Source organism: Rhinatrema bivittatum, chromosome 5, assembly GCF_901001135.1.
Source record: "Rhinatrema bivittatum chromosome 5, aRhiBiv1.1, whole genome shotgun sequence".
Taxonomy (NCBI): domain Eukaryota; kingdom Metazoa; phylum Chordata; class Amphibia; order Gymnophiona; family Rhinatrematidae; genus Rhinatrema; species Rhinatrema bivittatum.
In genome coordinates, this window is record NC_042619.1 from 289,428,699 (window position 1) to 289,449,040 (window position 20,342).

Here is a 20,342-nt window from a genome sequence, read left to right on the forward strand (position 1 = left end):
AAAAGCAGGGATGATCGCAAGAGCAACGGTGTCTCTGTTGCAGTGTGTCCCTGGATGCTTGGGCTGTGGATTGACATATTCATGTGACTGGAGCTTTGGAAGATCTGCCCTGGCAGATTATAGGCCCCCTCCTGATTCAAATGGCTGGGGAGTCCAGCACCATCACTGTTATGTCCACTGCTAGTGAGGATGGAAGAAGGATCCTGGTACTAAGTGCTCTATCGCCACCCCAGGACTTGGGCAGAATGGAAGTAGGGGGGACATCGGTCAAACCAGCCAATATTGCTCTCCAGGATATCTAGAGTGATGACATGCGCTGAGACCACTCTAGCATGAACTGTTTCCCAGTTATGTTCCTTTTCTTCTGGAGCCTTGACTAAGTTATCTGATCTTGAGCAGAGAACAGTAGGTATCGAAACAAGTTGCATTTGTAACAAATCAAGTCACTACATTGCAACCTGCAGTGTTGACCAATATTAAAGATGGACCGATTCAAGTGAAGTCATTGACAACCTTTGACAAAAAAGAAGGAACAGAATGCAGCTGTACTGCACCTGGAGTCACCCAGAGGAATGGCTCCTGGCAAGACAAGGCCTGCAGTTCAGAAATTCTATGCGCAGAACAATTGCCACAAGAAAAAAAAACGTTTTCAAGGTCAGTAACCACAAGGACAGGGTACGCAGCAGTCTAAATGTAGGGCCCACCAAGAATTCCATCAACAATTAAGACTCCGTAAGGGCACCAGAAACCCCAAAGGAGGATGAAGATGTTTCACTCCTTTCAGGAAATGGGCCAAATCAGGATGAGCTGACAAGGAACCTCCATTTACCTGACCCCTGAAACAGGCAAGAGCCGCTACTTGTACATTTAAGGAATTGAGGGCCAAGCCTTTATTCAAACTATCCTGCAAAAATTCCAAAATGAGCAGGATTTTAACTTAATAAGGAAGAGCACCTTGATCATCACACCAGGCCTCAAACACTCTCCAAATTCACACATAGACCAAGGAAGTGGAAAGCTTTCTATGTCCTAGCAAGATGGAAATCACTGCTGTTGAGTATCCATGTTTCAGCAAGCAAGCCATTTCAAGGGCCACACTGTAAAACAAAATAGAGTCGGATCTTCGTAAAAAACAGGTCCCTGCCGCTACAGGTTCCTATGTGTCGGAAGTCAAAGGGGCAAGTCCACCAAGAGTCATCACAGATCCGTACACCACGCTCTCCTGGACCAATCAGGAGCACCATCCCTCTTGGCCCTCGATTCTTCCAATCTGGCCAACATGGGCCATAGAGGAAAGGCCCATACAGCCATGGAGGAAAGGCCCATCGATCCCCCAATGACTTTGGATCTCTCCTGCAACTCAAGAATCGCAGAACTTTCGCATTTCAAGAAGTTGCCAACATGTCTAGGAACGGGAGACCCCAGCAATCCAGAATCAGCTGAAACGCCTCGTCCGACAATACCCATTCTCCTGGGTCCAGACTCCCCTGCTGAGAAAATCTGCTCATACATTGTCTTTTCCTACTTTGTGTGAGGCAGAGATCATCTGGAGATGCACTTCTGCCCACTCCATAATTTGATCTATTTCCTGCAACACATTTTGGCTCTTGGTTCCTCCCTTCCGATCGATGTAAGCCAGTCGTATTGGCCAACACTATCTGGACCGATCAACCCTGCAGCCTATCGCCAAACTGCAAATATGCCAACCGGACCACCCTGGCTCCCAGCCGATTGATGATCCAGAGAGACTCTGCTGCTTTCTAGTGCCCTTGCGCAGTCAGCTCCTAACAGTGAGCTTCCCTACCAAAGAGGCTCGCATCTGTTGTCAGTACTAGCCAGTCTGGTGGTGCAATGGGAAACTCCCCTCCTTAGATGAACCACCTGCAGCTACCACTGCAGTTGGGAGGAGACCTCCATCGGCAGATGGAGCCAAATCAAATAGACTGCGGGTTCCACCGTGATAGCAGGGAGTGCTGAAGAGAACACACATGCACCCACACCCACGGCACTACTTCCAAGGTTGCTGCCATTAGGCCAAGTACTTGCAGGTAGGACCATATGGTTGGATACAGAGTGTTCATCAACAAATGAAGCTGTGCCAACAACTTCTAAATTAGAGCTTCTAGCAGGAAAGTCTTGCCCTGCTTCTTGTCAAACTGAACCCCAAGGAATTCCAAAGACTAAGCAGGCTGAAGCCTGCTCTTGGCTAGGGTCACCACCCAGCCAAGCTCCTGCAACAGGGAAATCACCTTGCTAGTCACCAAGTGGCTCTCTTCTGAATCAGCCAGTCGTCCAAATACGGGTGTATTAGGATCCCATTCTCTCTCAACTTATGCTGCAACTACTACCATTACCTTGGAAAAGGTCCTGGGAGCGGTGGCCTGACCAAAGGGCAGCGCTTGAAACTGAAAATGGCGTCCCAGAACTGCGAGCGACAGAAAAGTGTTCTAGTCGGATGGGAATGTGAAGATACACCGTAGACAAGTTCAGAAAGGTCAGAAATTCCCCGGAGTGCACAGCCTTGTTCATCGAGGGTAAGCTTTCCATGTGAAAATCCTTCACTCGCAAATGACTACTAACACCTTTCAGATCCAGGATGGGACGAAAGGAGCCCTCCTTCTTGGATGCAACGAAGTAAATGGAATATCACCCCATATTTTCTTGAGACATGGGTACTGTAACCGTGGCCCTCAGACTGAGCTTTGTCAATGTACCCTCCACTGCTTGCTTCTTCTACAGAGAGTAACAAGGAGACTCCATGAACATGTCCCGAGGAACACTACGAAACTCCATCGCATATCCTTCTCGATTCACCTCCAGGACCCAATGCGATTTCGACCCACTTCTGATAAAAGAGAGAGACACATCCCCTTATCTCCTATTCCTGGGGGTGGGTCAGCAAATCTTCATTGGGAAGATCGGGAGGTTCCACTACCCAATCTTTCACCCTTTCTGGTGGGACAAAAAGACTGAAACCTACCAAAGGGTCAAGTCCTCTGAAGGTCACTCCTCTATAGCAGTGGTTCTCAACCTTTTTTCTGTCGGGACACACCTGACAGATGGTTCTCACATGCGTGACACACTGACCCATGATCGTCACAGGGCTAGATGTAAATGTACAGTTTGCATCCACGGGAACCCCCCTGATCCACAATAATGGATGTAAAGCAGAATTATGACATTCCCCATACAACTCACCCTACAAAAAAGATATTCTGGTTCTGGTGTCATCTCAGTAACAGCAACTCAAACTCCTTCTACTTTCAGGCTCAATAGCCCTACTTATGAAAAGACAGCAGTTTACCACAATGCATGTCCTCTTGAGAAAACGCAACAAATAAGACTGATAAAACACTTACATGCTAGTAAAATATCTCTGTAACAGACACAGAACCGACCTAACATACTCCCAGGATCTGTAGTAATGCACATAAACTAATCCACACACAGTTACACCTGTATTATGGAATACACTCAAACAGGAGCAACCCTATCTATGAAAAGGCAACACTACAAATATTAAATCAGGCCCTAAAAACCAATACACCTCTTATTAGGAAAACAGAACTAGCAAGCAGCTATAGATCCCCACACAGAAATAATTGTAAAACTATATAATAAGCAGAATAAATGTTTCACAACAACTATGAACAGAATAACATCCAACAATTAAAAACTCATAAAAACTATTAAAAATTCTCCAAACACCAATAAAATATTTCAAAAAAAGCAGACACATCACATAATATTAAATAATTAAAATAGCAGTCAATCAAGAAAAATAAACTTAAAAAGCCACCTTTACTTACCCCCTCCAGCAGCTTTCCTACTCCTCTTCCATGCAGGCTGTAGCACACACCAGAAGCAGCAGTAGTGGCTAAGCTCTATACTCATGGTCCTCTTCCTTAGGGCCCATGTCTCTCACATACACACCATACCAGTCATGCCCCCATGACCAGTTTCTGTCTCTCACACACCAATCATCTCCCAGTCTTTGACAAACACACCAGTCACCTTCCTGAACAGTTTCTCTCATGCCATACACACACACACAGGCTTCCCACTCCCGTGTTCCACTTACATATATGGGCTTCTCACTCTCATAATCACTTTCTCACATACACTCACCAGTCTCTCACTCCCATGCTTGTTCTCTCCACATGCACAGGCTTCTCATTCCCATAATCACTTTCTTTCTCTCCCACATACACACACACCAGTCACCTGATCTCTCTCATGCATACACACATAGGCTTCCCACTCCCATGTTCTCTTTCAGATATACAGGCTTCTCACTCCCATGCTGTATCTCACACACTCCCAGCTTTCTCACTCCCATGCTCACTCTTCACATGTACAGGCTTCTTATTCCCATAATCACTTTCTTTCTCTCTCTCACATACACGCAAACACACACCAGTCACCTGATCTCTCTCATGCATATACACACACACATAGGCTTCCCACTCTCATGTTCTCTTTCAGATATACAGGCTTCTCACTCCCATGCTGTGTCTCACACACACACAGGTTTCTCACTCCCATGCCCACTTCACCTGCACAGGCTTCTCATTCCCATAATCACTTTCTCTCTCTCTCTCTCACACACACCCGTCACCTGATCTCTCTCATGCATACACACACACACAGGCTTCCCACTTCCATGTTCTGTCTTACATACACAGGCTTCTCCCTCCCATGCTGTGTCTCACACACACCCAGGTTCTCACTCCCATGCTCACTCTCTCCACGTGCACAGGCTTCTCATTCCCTGAATCACATTCTCTCTCTCACATTCACATACACACCAGTCACACCGTCACCTTACCAACCAGTCTCTCTCATATACATGCACACACACAGGCTTCCCACTCCCATGCTCTCTCTCACATAATCAGGCTTCTCACTCCCATGCTTTCTTTCACATACACCCCCACAACACCAGGCTTCTTACTCCCATGCTTTCTCACATACCCAGATTTCTCACTTCCATGCTTTTTCTCTCTCTCTCTCTCTCACACACACACATCCCTGACTGTCTCACACTCTCACATACACATCAGTCATCTCCTTGAGCATTCACTTTCATTGTCTCTCACATATACACATACATCAGCTCTCTGACCAGTTTCTCTCAATCACACACATACTCTCGATCAAATACATTCTCTCACTTACACACAGGCTCTCAATCACACACATTCTCTCACTTACACACAGGCTGGCTGGCTGCTTCTCTCTCTGTCACTCACTTCCTCTCCCCCCCCCCCCCCAGCACAAACGGTAGCTGCTCCTCCAGCTCCCTCATGCTGCTCTCTCCTTTCCCTTCCGCTTTCTCCCCGAGAGCAGGAAGATCAGCTGCCTCTCCTGCTGCCACCGGACTCCTGCTATCTTCGGGCGTCCGAACTTCCTGTCGGGGGGGGGGGGGGGGTAGCGGAAGCGCAGCGCACAACATCCGCTTCCTCCCTCCCCCCCCTCCCCAAGCAGGAAGATCGAAGGGCAGTACGGCCCGACGCCCGAAGATAGCAGGAGAACGGGTGGCAGCAGGAGAGGCAGCTGATCTTCCTGCTCTGGGGGAGAAAGCGGAAGCTGTGCGCGGCGCTTCCGCTCCCCCTCCCCAAGCAGGAAGATCGACGGACCATACGGCCCGACGCCCGAAGATAGCAGGAGGCCGGTGGCAGCAGGAGAGGCAGCTGATCTTCCTGCATTGGGGGGGAGGAAGCGGAAGCTGCACGCGGCGCTTCCGCTCCCCCCCCCCCCCGAACAGGAAGACCGGTTGGCCATACGGCCGCAGCAGCGCTTCCCCATGTGCGCCGTGATGGCGCGCGAGGCGTGGGTTCTCTTGCGGCACGGCCTTTCTTCTTCCCGCGCACCACTTCCTGTTCCGGGGGGGGGGGGGGGGAATGCAAGCGCGGGAAGAAGAAAAGGGCAGCCGCGGATGCCACAGCTTTTTTTTTTTTTTTCGCACCGCTGCCGTTCCCGCTGGGCTTGAACGTGCTGATAGCCCGGCGGCAACGGCAGCAGGGAAGAACGAGCAGCGGGAGGGACCGGGAGCCACGCGACACACCTGCCGGTGCTTGGCGACACACTAGTGTGTCGTGACGCACCGGTTGAGAACCGCTGCTCTATAGGGTTGAAAACGCTTGGATCCTCTAGCACGAGCTCTCGTGTTAAAGGAGCGCGGTGTTTGCTTCTCATCCTCCAGCAAATGAGGAACTGGTGATTCGCCCCATTTACTGACCAGTTTCCCCAACTTGCTCCCAAATAAGAGCGAGCCTTTAAGGGGAAATTTGGTGAGGTTAGCCTTGTAAGTCACATTGGCTGACCAATTTCTGAGCCATAACTGAAGCCTGGTTGCTGCTATCGAAGCCACCCCGCTGGCTTAAGTGTGGACCAAATCACAGCCTGCATCTAGGAGAGAAGCAAACAAGACCAGATCACCAAGTAATAACAAGAAGTGATCTGCAAGGTCATGGACATTGCTTCAAATGTTTGCTTAAGGATTGTCTCAATCCTTCTATCATGACCATCTTTCAAGGCCGCTCCTCCTTCCACTAGAATAGTGGTCTGCTTGTAGACTGCACAATCAAATAGATCTAGTTTCCGAAAACATAAAACGCTCTCTTACCACTGGATTCAGAGGGTACAGGCCTTCCAAAACCCCTTTGAAACTAGCCTCTGGGGTGCCCCACTCAAGATCAATTCTTGAATGGCCTCCATCACAGGGAAAACACAAGAGGCTTTACGCAAGGAAACCAAAATAGGATTTCACTTTGGCTCAGACACAGAATCTGCCCCAGGAACCCCGAGCATTTTCAAGGTCTGGGAAATCAGAGCTGGCAGTTCATCTCTATGAAAGAACCTTAACATAGTCCTAAATTTTTCTAGTCGAGAAATGTCACCATCCTCAAAAGAATCAGGATCGGCATCATCATTCGTGCCATCCGGATTTCTATCAAGCAGTCTCGCTGCCTCTCTAGGAGTGTTCTGGCGCTTAACAGCAGGTCCAGGCAAAGTTCCTACTTGCGACTCTGTCATGGGAGCATTGGACAGGGCTGAGGAATGCACCTGAAGAAAAGACTACAATCCCTGGAAAAATTCTACCCATGAAAATGTAGAAGTATACATACCAGAAGATACCTGAGGTGTACTCACTGAGCCACCATCCCCTGCTGACGAACCAGTTAGGGGAGCTCCAAAATCAAACGCCCTACCTGAATCGTCTTTACCCAGACCTACATCAAGCTCGGAAGAACCAAGCTTAGTGAAATCAGAGGAAGATAATTCTCCCTGAGCCTCCAAACAGCACTGGCACACATTAGCAGGCACTCCTAGTTGAGATGCCCGAATATGACAGGCAGTGCAAGAAAAAGGCACTTAGGTTTCTTAGGTATAGGCACCATTAGGCCGACAGTGTGCTGAGCAGTGACTGGAGGCATGCGTCTAGGTGTGGGTTTTGTTTTGGGTTGTTTTTTTTTTGGGGGGGGGGGGGGGGTTGTTTTTTTTTTAAATGTCCAAAAAAAATATCTAGGCTTCCAAAAATTAGGCATCCCATACCTAGGCATCTCAATACCTATGCATCCAAGACTTAGGTGCCCAAGGATAAAAAAGCTTAAGTGCACAGCAACGCTCAACTTACGTGCACAGATAAGCATGTGGCTACTAAAGACGCTGCTTAACTTGGACACACAGACCATTACGCCCGACTAAGAGCCCAAAAACTGGGCACACAACCTGAATGCACAGCTAGGCACACACACAGAACCGACAATCCTGTAGAGGGCAGCCTATAGAAAAGCGCACAGCGACAAAGCCTCAGAGCAGGGCCTAGCCTACAGAGGCTGCTCAACCCGCAGGTGGCCCATGTCCCTTCACCTCCCACGGAGTGGAACGAAAGTCGGAATGGTATGCAGAGCAGGAGGATGAGGAAAAAAGAAAATACAGAATACAGAGATCATCTCTGTATTCAGCCAGGTAAGGCTGAGCTTAGGTAAGTTTAAAAAAAAATATATTATTTTTTTTTTAAACTTACCTAAGCTCAGCCTTACCTGGCTGAATACAGAGATGGTCTCCGGCTGCGGGAGAAGAAGGCATGTACTGTCACCTGCCGTGCTCAGCTTCCTGCACCCACTGCCTTTCAGCTGTTTAAACAGCTAAGTCCACACTGGCTGGCTGAAAACCAGCTACCGAACTAAGGCATACCTCTGATGGACGGTGGAGATCACCTCAGGAATTCTCAACTGGGTGAGGGACCAATTGGTATCATCGCAGGAGAGTAGGACAAATTAATTTTCCTTATTTCTCCTTTTCAAATTGAAGCAATCCCCAGTGGGGAAATGCACATCCACCATCTGCTGGAGATTGAAAATACTGGCAGGTTGATGTCATTGCAGGGTTATATATACTGTGACGGCAGTTTGCTCCATCTCAATCTGCCGGTAGAGGTGCATAACCCATTTGGTCTGGATTCATCTGACTGGACACTAAGAAAAATGCTTTACGCAAGGAATCTAAATGGGATTCTTCTTTGACTCACACATGGAATCAGCCCCTAGCACCCCCAGCATCTTCAGTGCCTGGGAGATCCAAGCCGGCAACTCATCTCTATGAAAGCAACAAAACATAGCTCTATACCAGTGGTTCGCAACCTTTTTTCGGCCGGGACACATCTGACAGATGGTTCTCACATGCATGACACTGAACATGTGACTGTCATGGGACTAAGTGTAAACATGCACTCTGCATCCACAGGAACTCCCTCGACCCCCAACAATGGGTGCAGAGCAGAACTAGGGATTACCCTGTACAACTCGCCATACAAAAAAGATATTCTGGTTCTGATGACAACTCAGTAAAAGCAAAACAAACTCATTTTACTGCCAGGCACAATAGTCTTCCTTGTGAAAATACAGTAATTTACCACTAATGCACATCCTATTGAGAAAACACAACAAATAAGATTAATACAAATGCTTATATGCTAGTAAAATACCTCACCTCGGTCACACACCCAGAACTGACCTTCACCAAGTACAGAAAAACCACAAATTATAAATATGAAGACAGAAACTGGAATGGAAAACCAAAAAAGCCACACTGCATGCAGTGCAAACCTGGAGAAATGGAGAGAAATATAGCACCTAACACAGTCCCAGGATCTGCAATAATGCACAGAAACTAACCGGCACAAAGTTACACCTGCATTATGGAACACACTCAAATAGTAAAAACCCTATCTAAGAAAAGGCAACACTACAAATATTAAACCAGGCCCTAAACAATAATACACTTCCTATTAGGAAAACAGAATAAGCCAAGCTGCTATAGAGCCCCACACAGAAATAATTGTAAAGCTATACTAAAAATGTTACAAAATAGCTGCTGAACAGAATAACATCCAACAAATAAAAACTCATAAAAATTATTAAAACATCCAAATATCAAAAAAATATTTCAAAACAGCAGACATCACATAATACCCAATAAATAAAATGGCAGTCAATCAAGAAAAATAAACTTAAAAAACCACCTTTTCTTACTCTCTCCAGCAACTCTCCTACTCTTTTCCCTTGCAGGCCAATAGCACTCACCAGAAGCAGCAAGGGCTGCTGAAGCTCTGTCCTCACTCACAGTCCTCTTCCTTGGTACACACAGCCAGTCACACACACACTTAGACCCCACGATCAGTCTCAGTCTCTCTAACACACACACCAGTCATCTTCCTGACCAGTCTCTCTCTCAATCACACAAAAATCCTCTCGCATCCATTCACACCCAAGCTCTCACCCAGGCACCCATTCAGACACACACACACACCCACAAGCTCTCACCGTCAAACCTCTTCTTCCTTCGCTGCAGGGATGGGTTCCAGTTCCGCCACGGCTTTACTCCGGCAGGCCTTCTCTTTCGCTGCCACAGGATGGGCTCCCATGGCAGCCTTGCTTCATTGGGGTTCGACACTGCCATTCCTCACACCCCACCCCGGGCTATGCGATGCCCCTTTCTTCCTGCCTCCTCTGCCCATGAAGGAGGCTTCCCATGGGCAGAGGAGGCAGGAAGAAGGGAGGCTTCCATTGGCCCGCGGGGGCTGGAAAAAGGGAGAAGGGAAATACAACCGGGGCAGTGGGACACCAGGAGCTGCAACACACCTACCGGTGCTTGGCAACACACTGGTGGGTCATGACACACTGGTTGAGAATCGCTGCTCTATACAGTTCCAACCCCAGAGGAATTTCCCATCCTTCAAGGAGTAAGAGTCGCCTTCATCATCCGTGCCATCTGGGTTCCTATCAGCGTGACCCGCAGCAGGTGTAGATGTACTCCAACACTTACCCACAACACCAGGCTTGCAGGGATCTGCAGTTTGCAATCCTGATCTTAGGCCTACTATGCGCCGACTGAGCAAAACCTACAAACAGGGCCTAGCCAAAAGGCTGCTCAACCCACCAAGTTGTTTCGCGGTAGACTTGCACGTAGAAAAGCACACGTCATGCGATCCATTCCAAAACCAGGGGATGATGGTCTTGCACCCACTAAGTAAGCTTTCCCCCCTGCTGAAGAACCAGTTAGGGGAGCCCCAAAACTAGGCAAAATCTCTGACAGGTCCCCCTCCAGTTCCATTCCCACATCATGCTGGGAAGGGCGGGCTCAGTAAAAGCAGCCAGAGATAACACTCCCTTAGTCTTCAAGTAGGGCTGACACATGTTTGGGGGGGGGATGACACCAAGCTGAGACGCCTGAACATAGCAAGCAGCACAAACATAAACACCTGCTAGAAGGAGGCTCCCAAGGCGTCTAACAATTGTGCACCCAGCTGCACGCCCGCACAAGCAAGCATGGACAGGGCACCTAAAAACAAGGTTTGTCCAGTAAGTGCACACTACGGACACCCAAAATATAGACGCCCAATACGCGGTCCAGGTAGGCACCCAACTGAGCACTCACCTAAGTGCACACCTGGGCGCGCAAGCACCAACCGACAAACACTGTTTTGTGCGTAGAAAAGCGCACGAACGCTGTCTCGGCCTACCATGCGACGTCAAAGCAAAGACCAAGAACAGGAAATAGCCAAAAGGCTGCTGAACCTGCCAAGCTGCCACAACTCCCCAAGCTCCCTCAGAGGTGGGAATGGATGTCGGATCGGCTCGCCAAGGCTCAGAGACCAGGAGGAGAATGGAAACTCTTACTTTACTTTTTATTTATTTTTTTTTTTTTTTTACTCTTTACTTGAGCTCAGCCCATCCCGGTCGAGTTTAGAGCAAGTCTCCGGGAGCGGTGGGAGAGGACAAAGGCCTTCATACCCACGCTCGGCTTCCTGCAACTGCTAGCCTCTCAGCTAAGTCCATGCCGGAAAACCAGCTACCGGACCCATGCACTCTACTGAGGGAGGGATAAGAAAATTATTCCTTACCTGCTAATTTTCGTTCCTGTAGTACCATGGATCAGTCCAGACGGTGGGTTATGTCCCCCGTCCAGCAGATGGAGTCAGAACAGAGCTTGAGAGTGCCACCTTATATACCAGTACACTCTCTGCTGGAGCTCAGTATAACGAATAGCAAAGCCCAAAAGAGCAAAACAATTTGGATCAAGAACACACAAGTATGAAAAACACTAGAAAATATAACAGAAAACGACCTCCAAAAAAGGCCGCAACAGCCAACTTGTGAGGAGCTGTGAACAGTAATAGGCGAATTGAGAAAAGAGAACAGAGGACAGAAAGACAGTCACACGTAATAGCCCGAGCAGGAGCCCAAAATCCCAGAGTGGTGGGCATCTGGACTGATCCATGGTACTACAGGAACGAAAATTAGCAGGTAAGGAATAATTTTCTTTTCCCTGTACGTACCAGGATCAGTCCAGACGGTGGGATGTACCCAAGCTTCCCTAATTCGGGTGGGGCCCTGAGAGCCCTGCTCGGAGTACCTGATCGCCAAAGTGCCCAGGGGCCGAAGGCGCCAGGTGTAGTCGATAATGCCTGGAGAACGTGTGAAGAAATTTCCATGTCGCCGCCCGACAGATTTCCTGCGGGGAGACAGAACGAGACTCCGCCCAGGACGCCGCCTGCGAACGCGTAGAGTGAGCTATGACGCCCCTAGGCGGAACCCGACCAGCACCGATATAAGCCGCCGAGATGGCGTCCTTTATCCAGCGCGCAATGGTCGCCTTCGATGCCGAGGAACTTTTCTTAGGGCCCGACCAGAGCACAAACAAATGATCGGAAACCCGGAAGTCATTTGTATTCTCCAGGTAGTGGAGAAGCGCGCGCTTGACGTCTAAATGACGAAGAGACCTCGATTCCTCTGGGGCGAACGCCGGGAGTTCCACCGTCTGATTCAAGTGAAAAGAAGAAATCACCTTCGGGAGAAAGGACGGTACTGTACGAAGCGAGACCCCCGCTTCCGAAATGCGAAGGTAAGGTTCCCTGCAGGATAATGCTTGCAGCTCCGAGATGCGACGGGCGGAGCAGATGGCTACGAGAAATACCGTCTTCATAGTCAGATCCTTAAGAGTAGCCCCTTGGAGTGGTTCAAAGGGCGCGCCCGACAGGGCTCGGAGAACCAGGTTGAGACTCCACGACGGAATGGGATCCCTGACCGGCGGTCGTAGGTGTTTAACACCCTTCAGGAAGCGTGCGATGTCCAGCTGAAGAGGCAGAGAGATCGCTTTCTGTACTAGCACATTCAGAGCTGCCACTTGAACCCGGAGAGAATTGTATGCGAGTCCCTTGTCCAGTCCATCCTGCAAAAACTGAAGAATCAGTGGTACCGTCGCCTCCGTGGGCCGGGCCCCATGATCGGCACACCAGGCCTCGAAGACCTTCCAGACTCGAACGTAGGCAACGGAAGTAGAAGGCTTACGAGCCCTTAGCATCGTCGAGATTACCGCCTCCGGATAGCCTCTGCAGCGGAGACGGCGCCGTTCAAAAGCCATGCCGCAAGACAGAAGAGTTCTGTCTGCTCGAAAAATACCAGCCCCTGGTGCAGAAGACGAGGAAGGTGACTCAGACGTATCGGCCCGTCCACCGCCATGTGAAGCAGATCTGCAAACCAGGGACGACGTGGCCACTCCGGAGCAACGAGGATCACGGACCCGCTGTGGTTTTCTATTCGGCGCAGTATCTTGCCCACTAGGGGCCAGGGGGGAAAGGCATAGAGCAACTGATCTGGCAGCCATGGAAGAACTAGAGCATCTACCCCCTCTGCGCCGCGCTCTCTTCTGCGACTGAAGAAGCGCGGGGCCTTGGTGTTGAGGGCGGTCACCATCAAATCCAGTCATGGTGTTCCCCAGCGGCGAACAAGTAGCTGCATCGCTTCGGAGAGAGACCATTCGCCGGGGTCCAGCTGCTGACGACTCAGGTAATCTGCCTGAATGTTGTCCACCCTGGCGATGTGAGAGGCCGCGATTCGGACGAGATGGATTTCCGCCCATGCCATCAGGAGCGTGGTCTCTGCTGAGACATGCTTGCTTCTCGTCCCGCCTTGTCGATTGATGTAGGCCACGGTGGTCACGTTGTCCGAGAGAATCCGTACCTCTGTTCCGAATCAGAGGAAGGAAACGCTGTAGCGCGAGGCGCACTGCCCTGGTCTCCAGGCGATTGATCGGCCACCTCGCCTCCTCTGGTGACCATGTCCCCTGCGTGGCGCTCCGTTCGCAGACGGCGCCCCATCCCACGAGACTGGCATCGGTGATCACCACCACCCAAGTGGGAACTTCGAGTGAGACGCCGCGAGCCAAGTGAGCCGGGACCAGCCACCAATCTAGACTTTCCCTGGCCGACTGAGGAAGTGGTAGGATCACCTGATACTCCTGTGATTCCGGTTTCCAACGGGAAAGAAGAGATGCCTGCAGAGGGCGCAGGTGTGCGAATGCCCAGGGTACCATGTCGATAGTGGAGGCCATCACTCCCAGGAGCTGCAGATAATTCCAGGCAGTGGGCTCCGACAAGGCAGAGAGCTGACGTACGTGTTCCCTCAAGGAGTGGGCCTTGTCCGAACGCAAAAAACCCATGCCTTGCTGAGTGTCGAAGGTCGCTCCCAGGAAATCCAAGCGTTGAGAGGGTTCGAGGGAACTCTTGGGGAGGTTCACCACCCAGCCCAGGGAGCAGAGTACCTCTAGAACTCTGGCCACCGAGGCCTGCCCGTGTGAGAAGGACTTTGCACGAACCAGCCAGTCGTCCAGGTAAGGGTGCACTAGGATACCCTCCTTTCGAAGCGCCGCCGCCACCACAACCATGATCTTGGTGAAGGTCCAAGGAGCGGTCGCCAGGCCGAAGGGCAGGGCCCGGAACTGAAAAGGCTGACCGAGGATCTTGAAGCGGAGGTAACGCCGATGGGCCGGCAGGATGGGGGATGTGCAGATACGCCTCCGTTAGATCCAGGGAGGCAAGGAACTCCCCCTGGTGCACTGCAGCAATCACCGACCGTAGGGTTTCCATGCGGAACCTGCTGACCCGCAGGGATCGGTTTACCTCCTTTAGGTCCAGGATGGGACGAAAAGTACCGTCCTTCTTGGGCACTACGAAGTAGATGGAATAATGTCCCAAGCCCACCTCTGCGAAGGGCACGGGAACAATGGCCTCTATGGTCTGCAGCCGGTCTAGTGTTTGTTGAACCGCAATCCTCTTGAGATCCGAACCGCAGGGGGAAAAGAGAAACCTGTCCCTTGGCGGGCGGACAAACTCCAAAGTGTAGCCGTGCTGTATAGTGTCCAGTACCCACTGGTCTGTAGAAATATTTACCCACTCCTCGTAGAATTCTGTGAGACAGCCCCCGATGGTGAGATTGGAGGAGTGGGCCACTCTGGCATCATTGGGCGGGCTTCGGGGGGGGGGGGTGGGGGGGTGTTCCCCTGCCCTGGACCATCTCGCGCGGATCTCTGCCCACGAAAGGAACGCAACCAAGGATGTGATCTGCTGGGGGCAGGCCCAGGCTGCCGGTACGACCTGTAACGCCGCTGTGCCCTAGCCCTGGTGCTGTTGGAGGCAAAAGACCGGAAAGGACGCTGTCTATCTTCGGGTAGCCGATGCACCGAGTTTTCCCCCAGAGACTTGATGATTTGATCTAGATCCTCTCCAAAGAGAAACTTCCCCCGAAACGGAAGGGAGCCCAGGCTCGACTTGGAGGAGGCATCCGCCGACCAATTACGGAGCCACAGAAGCCGACGAGCCGCTACCACCGATACCATGGACCTCGCCAGTACTCGAAAGAGGTCATACAGAGCGTCCGCCCCGTAAGCTATGGCAGATTCCAGGCTGTCCGCCTGGGCCGCCTCTTAGGGAGGTAACTCCTGAGACGTGAGAAGCTGTTGGACCCAGAGTAAACTGGCCCGCTGTGTCAGTGAGCTACACATGACGGCACGCATCCCTAAGGCAGAAACTTCAAAGACCCGCTTAAGGAAAGTTTCCAGCTTGCGGTCCTGCGTGTCCCGTAGGGCCGTCCCGCCTATGACCGGGATTGTCGTCCTCTTCGTCACCGCTGATACCGCCGAGTCCACCTTGGGAACCCGGATGAGATCCAGGAAATCCTCCGGCAGCGGATACAATTTTTCCATGGCACGGGTGACCTTCAATGACGCCTCAGGGGTGTCCCATTCCCTGGTAAGAAGCTGTAAAAAGGACTCATGAACTGGAAAAGCCCGCGCCCTAGGACGGAGGGCGGCCAGAACTGGGTCCCCTTTCCTGGAGGACATAGCCACAGCCGGGGCCACTGGCGCTGGAGGATCCGGTGGAGGATCAAGGTCTAGCTCCTGTAGGATCTGGTGAATGAGGTCATCAAGCTCCTCCTTCTGAAAAATCCGTAGGGCGCGTGAGTCGTCGCCATCCGCCTGTCCGTCAGCGTGCGCTGTGTCCGGCGGGTCCGAGGGGTCAAAACCCGTCGGTGAAGCCGTCCCCACGGCCCGGGGTGGCAAACCAGTGGTCCTTGGAACCACGCCAGCTGGGTTCTGTGACCCGGGGGGAGAGAACGAGACCTTAGGAATCTTGGGAGGAGGAGGTCCCGCTGAGGGACCCCCCGGGCCTACCAGGCCCTGTAAATAGGCCGTGTGCATCTTTAAAATAAAATCCGGCGAAAAAAACGGTAGGCCGGAGGACATGCCCGAGGGAGAGCCCTCCTGAGGCAACCGGTTGGGCAAACCCGCCTCAGGAACCCGATGTGGGCGAGAGACGTCACGATAGGCTCCTTCCTCTTCTGGTGAACTTGCCGCCTCGTGATCCGCATCCAAGATGGCCGCCATTCCCACCAATGGCGGCGAAGTGGCCGGTCCACGCTTCCCGGGCTGTGGGGAGGGGTGCACTGGAGCAGGGCCAGGCCCGTGTGAGGCGCCTTCCCCCTCGGGGAGGCACCGCGGGCAAACCCCCTCCCTGGAAAATCGAGACCCCGGCTCGCCGCAGGTCTCGCAACATGAGAACCGCGGCATGGCAACGCCGGGATCAGAAGCGCCTCGGGGGGGCCTGAAGAGTAAAGCGCACCGCGGGGGGGCCCGGAGTGGCCTTCGCAACCCGCCGAAAAAAGTCCCAAGACGCTGGGGGGGGGTGTTCCCCTGCCGGCGCACCCATGCCCGAGAAAAATTGTCGCCGGGCCACGGGATCGTCAGCCGTCGCGTGCAGAGACCGGCACCACCGGCATACACGGGGCACAGTCCTGAAAAGGAAATAGCTGTGGAAAAAAATGTAAAATGTGTCCACTTACCCCAGAAAGGAGGAGAAGGGAACAGCGGAGGGAGGCAGAACAGAGTGGAGACACGCCTCCTCAAAAATTAGAACTTTTTTTTTTTTTTTTAAACTAACTTGATCCAAAATGCTTAAAGAGAAATGACAGGAAAGAACTCAGATAAAGAAAGAAAAATTGAGATCCTGTCACTCTGGGGAAGGCACTGGTTTCCCCAACTCTCATCTGCTGGAGTCAGAAAGATACTGAGCTCCAGCAGAGAGTGTACTGGTATATAAGGTGGCACTCTCAAGCTCTGTTCTGACTCCATCTGCTGGACGGGGGACATAACCCACCGTCTGGACTGATCCTGGTACTACGTACAGGGAACCACAGATTATCACCTCAGGAAAACTCGACTGAGGAAAGGACCATAAGATATCACCACGGGAGAGTGGGGTGAATTTATTTCTCTCTTTTCTCCTTTTATTTATTTATTTTAAAGCAATCCCCAGTAGGGAGAAACACGTCCATCTGCTGAAAGCTGAGAATATTGGTGGGCTGATGTCAGTGCAGGGGTGTGTGTGTGTGTATGTATGTATATATGTATGTATATATGAATCCATATCCAAAGCTCTTGAAATCTGGGACACTACTCTCACTGCTATCAACAATTTATTAACTTCCTTACAACTTGCCCTCAACTCCACAAAAACAGAACTCATGATCATATCTCCTCCCACCCCATTACATACGTCGCCTACCTCACCTATAACACCTACGCACATACAATTCTCTCACCAAGTCCGAGACTTAGGAGTCATTATTGATGACCAAATGACCCTCAAAAAATTTATCAGTGCAATCCTTAAAGAATGTTTTTTCAAATTACATACACTCAAAAAATTGAAACCCTTGCTTCATGCATCTGATTTCCGGACAGTTTTACAAGCCATGTTGTTTTCCAAAACAGATTATTGCAATTCACTCCTCCTAGGCCTACCTAAAAATGCCATCCGCCCCTTACAAATTCTGCAAAACACTGCAGCCCGTATCCTTACCAACACAAATTCAAAGGAACATATTACGCCAGTTTTGAAGGACCTACACTGGCTCCCCATTCAATCTCGCATACAGTACAAGACATTAACACTGATCCATAAAGCCCTCCACAATCCTGAAATGAAATGGTTTAATAATTCACTGCAATTTCAAACTTCTATTAAACCAACTAGAAATCAATACCTCGCCACATTACAGACCCCTTCACCCAAACTATATAACCATGCCTCCACCAAAGCACGAGCGCTTTCCTTTTCTGGCCCATTGTTATGGAATACCTTGCCCACTGAACTGCACCTTGAGCCATCTCCCAAAACCTTCAAGCAAAAACTCAAGACATGGTTATTTACACATGCCTATACCTGAAATATATATGTCGTTATTCCCTTTATATGCCCTGCCTTATTTACCCAACACCCCCTTTCTCTACACTATATCTAAGTTCCCCTTTTTATGCCCTTACTGTAAATACCATTCCATACATTTGCTCTTAAATGCACCTGAAGCGCTTTCTTCCCTCTCTTATCACCCCTAATTTATAATTCCAACCCCTCCTAACCTGTCCCTACTCTCATACCTAATTTCCTAATATCCCTTTACTTTCCAGTCCTGTTTAACTCAGCTCAGTTAAACCTAAATGATAGTTCGGTTTTAAAAGATTCTACTTGTTTTATGTTTAAATATATATATTCTTACTTTTGTTATATGTAAAATGTTTATTTAACCCTGTTAAATGTATAACGCTCCGGCGTAAGTTCCTGTTCATTGTACACCGACGTGATATCTTTGATGAGCGGCGGTATATAAAAAACTTTTAAATAAAATAAATAAATAAATATATACATACATACACACACACATATATATATATATATATATATATATATATACACATACACACACACACACACCCCGTGACATCAGTTCCGTCTCCCTCTGCTGGTAGAGGTGCATAACCCACTGATATGGATTAACCTGTCTGAAAAAGAAAAGAACTTTCCAGCCACAAAGCGGGACGAGAATCACCCCTGTCTAGTGTGAATTCACATGGAGATTTGGTCCACTATAACATTTGCTTTACCAATGTTTCAAAACCCAGTAACCCAAGGTGGCGTTTGGAACCCATGAATGCTTTACAACTGTAATCTGAAAATAAAACTAGGATACACTGGCACTTCCCCCAACTTGCTCAGATTTAATTCAGACACTGGGTTCAGCTAGTGCCTCCTAGTTAGGGAGGTTTTCCTATATGCTAAAATGTCACCTTTTATATATTTTACCTCAAAAAAGTACTGCAGTTACACATTCACATACCAACAAAACTTTTAGCAGGCAGTTTTTCCAGATCATAAATGCCATAGCTCATATCCTCTGTTACTGTTTCCACCTGCAAATAAAAAATATAAGCAATTTCCAGAAAAGTCAAGAAAACAGAGGGATAAAACCAAAAACACTTCCTGCCAGCATGCTTAGCATTTCAAAGTCTATCTAAATCATACAACTGCTAAGAATATTCATTATGGAAGTAATTTTAATGGAGTTACACATGTAAATGTAACAGACTGTTGGAGCAATTTTAAAAAGCCCATTACACAGGTAAAGTGCATATCCACGTGTAAAACTCAGTTTTATGCATGCAAGTCCTTTTTAAAATTATCCCCTAGCAGCTTATTAATCAGTATGACCCTTTTAGTGCTGAGTATGCATTTTCATTAACCATTCCACTTAATAAAATAAATGAGTGCAATACATGTATGTCAAAATTTGAAAACTGATGAGACAACAGAAAGCAATTTTGGTAACCAAATATAGACCACCCAAGTCAAAAGTGTTCCTCTTCTCCTATTTCACTCTTTACTCTGTTGTAAAATGTTTAGCTCCCCTCACCCCTATATCTGAGGTGAAAGCAGAATGTCCATTAATAGCCCATGGAGTGTATGCACCCAGTTTCCATCTTAGACTCAAGCAAGTGTACAGACTGATATGACAAAATATAAATTAACACATTCTCTTCATAGCAGTATTCCTATACTAAAATAGTTGAAGTTAATTCTGTTTCAAGTTTCCTATTCTTGTGACTTACCTAGTGATCACTCATATTGCACCTAGCACAGACAAAATGTCTGTCACTTCAAGACGGCAAGACAAAAACACCCACTACAAAATCATCATGCAACTCTGAACATAAATTATACATAACAAGTCACTGCTTTCTGTGCAAACCACTGCTTTTTTTATCCACCATATTTATGCCTTAAAGATTTTTCAGATTCTCAAAGAAGGTTAAAAGATGGTGTCACAGATGTGAGCCCAAGATGGCGTGGTCAATGCAGTTTCGCAGCCATACCTACTAGGCCCACGCTGACAGCTGATGGACTTGCTCTTACTAGGAAGAGAGCTGGGGCTTCACCTATACCAGCCTGTTCCCAGTTGAACCTTTGGGTTCCAAGGGCCAGAAGGGCTTAGGTGAGAATCCTGCAAGAAGCAGTCAGATGAAGTCAAGACACGGGCAGAGGTCAGGGCTAGCAGTAAGCAACAATATCTGGGTCCAGACCAAGGTCAGGGCAGGCAGCAAAACAATCAGAATCCAGGTCCAGGCCAAAGTCCAAAGCGGGGGTCAGATCCAGGGGCAGGCAA

The 20,342-nt window shown here is 49.4% G+C and overlaps 1 protein-coding gene across 8 annotated transcripts in view; it reads right to left on the reverse strand.

Moving 5' to 3' along the window:
• CDCA2 (cell division cycle associated 2) overlaps positions 1-20,342 on the reverse strand; it is a 272,763-nt gene that overhangs the window by 249,266 nt on the left and 3,155 nt on the right. For 7 of the 8 annotated variants that reach the window (XR_003857078.1, XM_029604097.1, XM_029604094.1 and 4 more), the window contains exon 2: positions 19,020-19,092. Coding sequence is in view for 6 of the 8 variants with exons in the window: in XM_029604097.1 (XP_029459957.1) it covers positions 19,020-19,071 (52 nt within the window). In the remaining 2 variants the exon portion in view is untranslated. Of the gene's footprint in view, positions 1-18,985; positions 19,094-20,342 lie in introns of those variants that run through there. The other variant, XM_029604095.1, reaches the window with a different exon arrangement.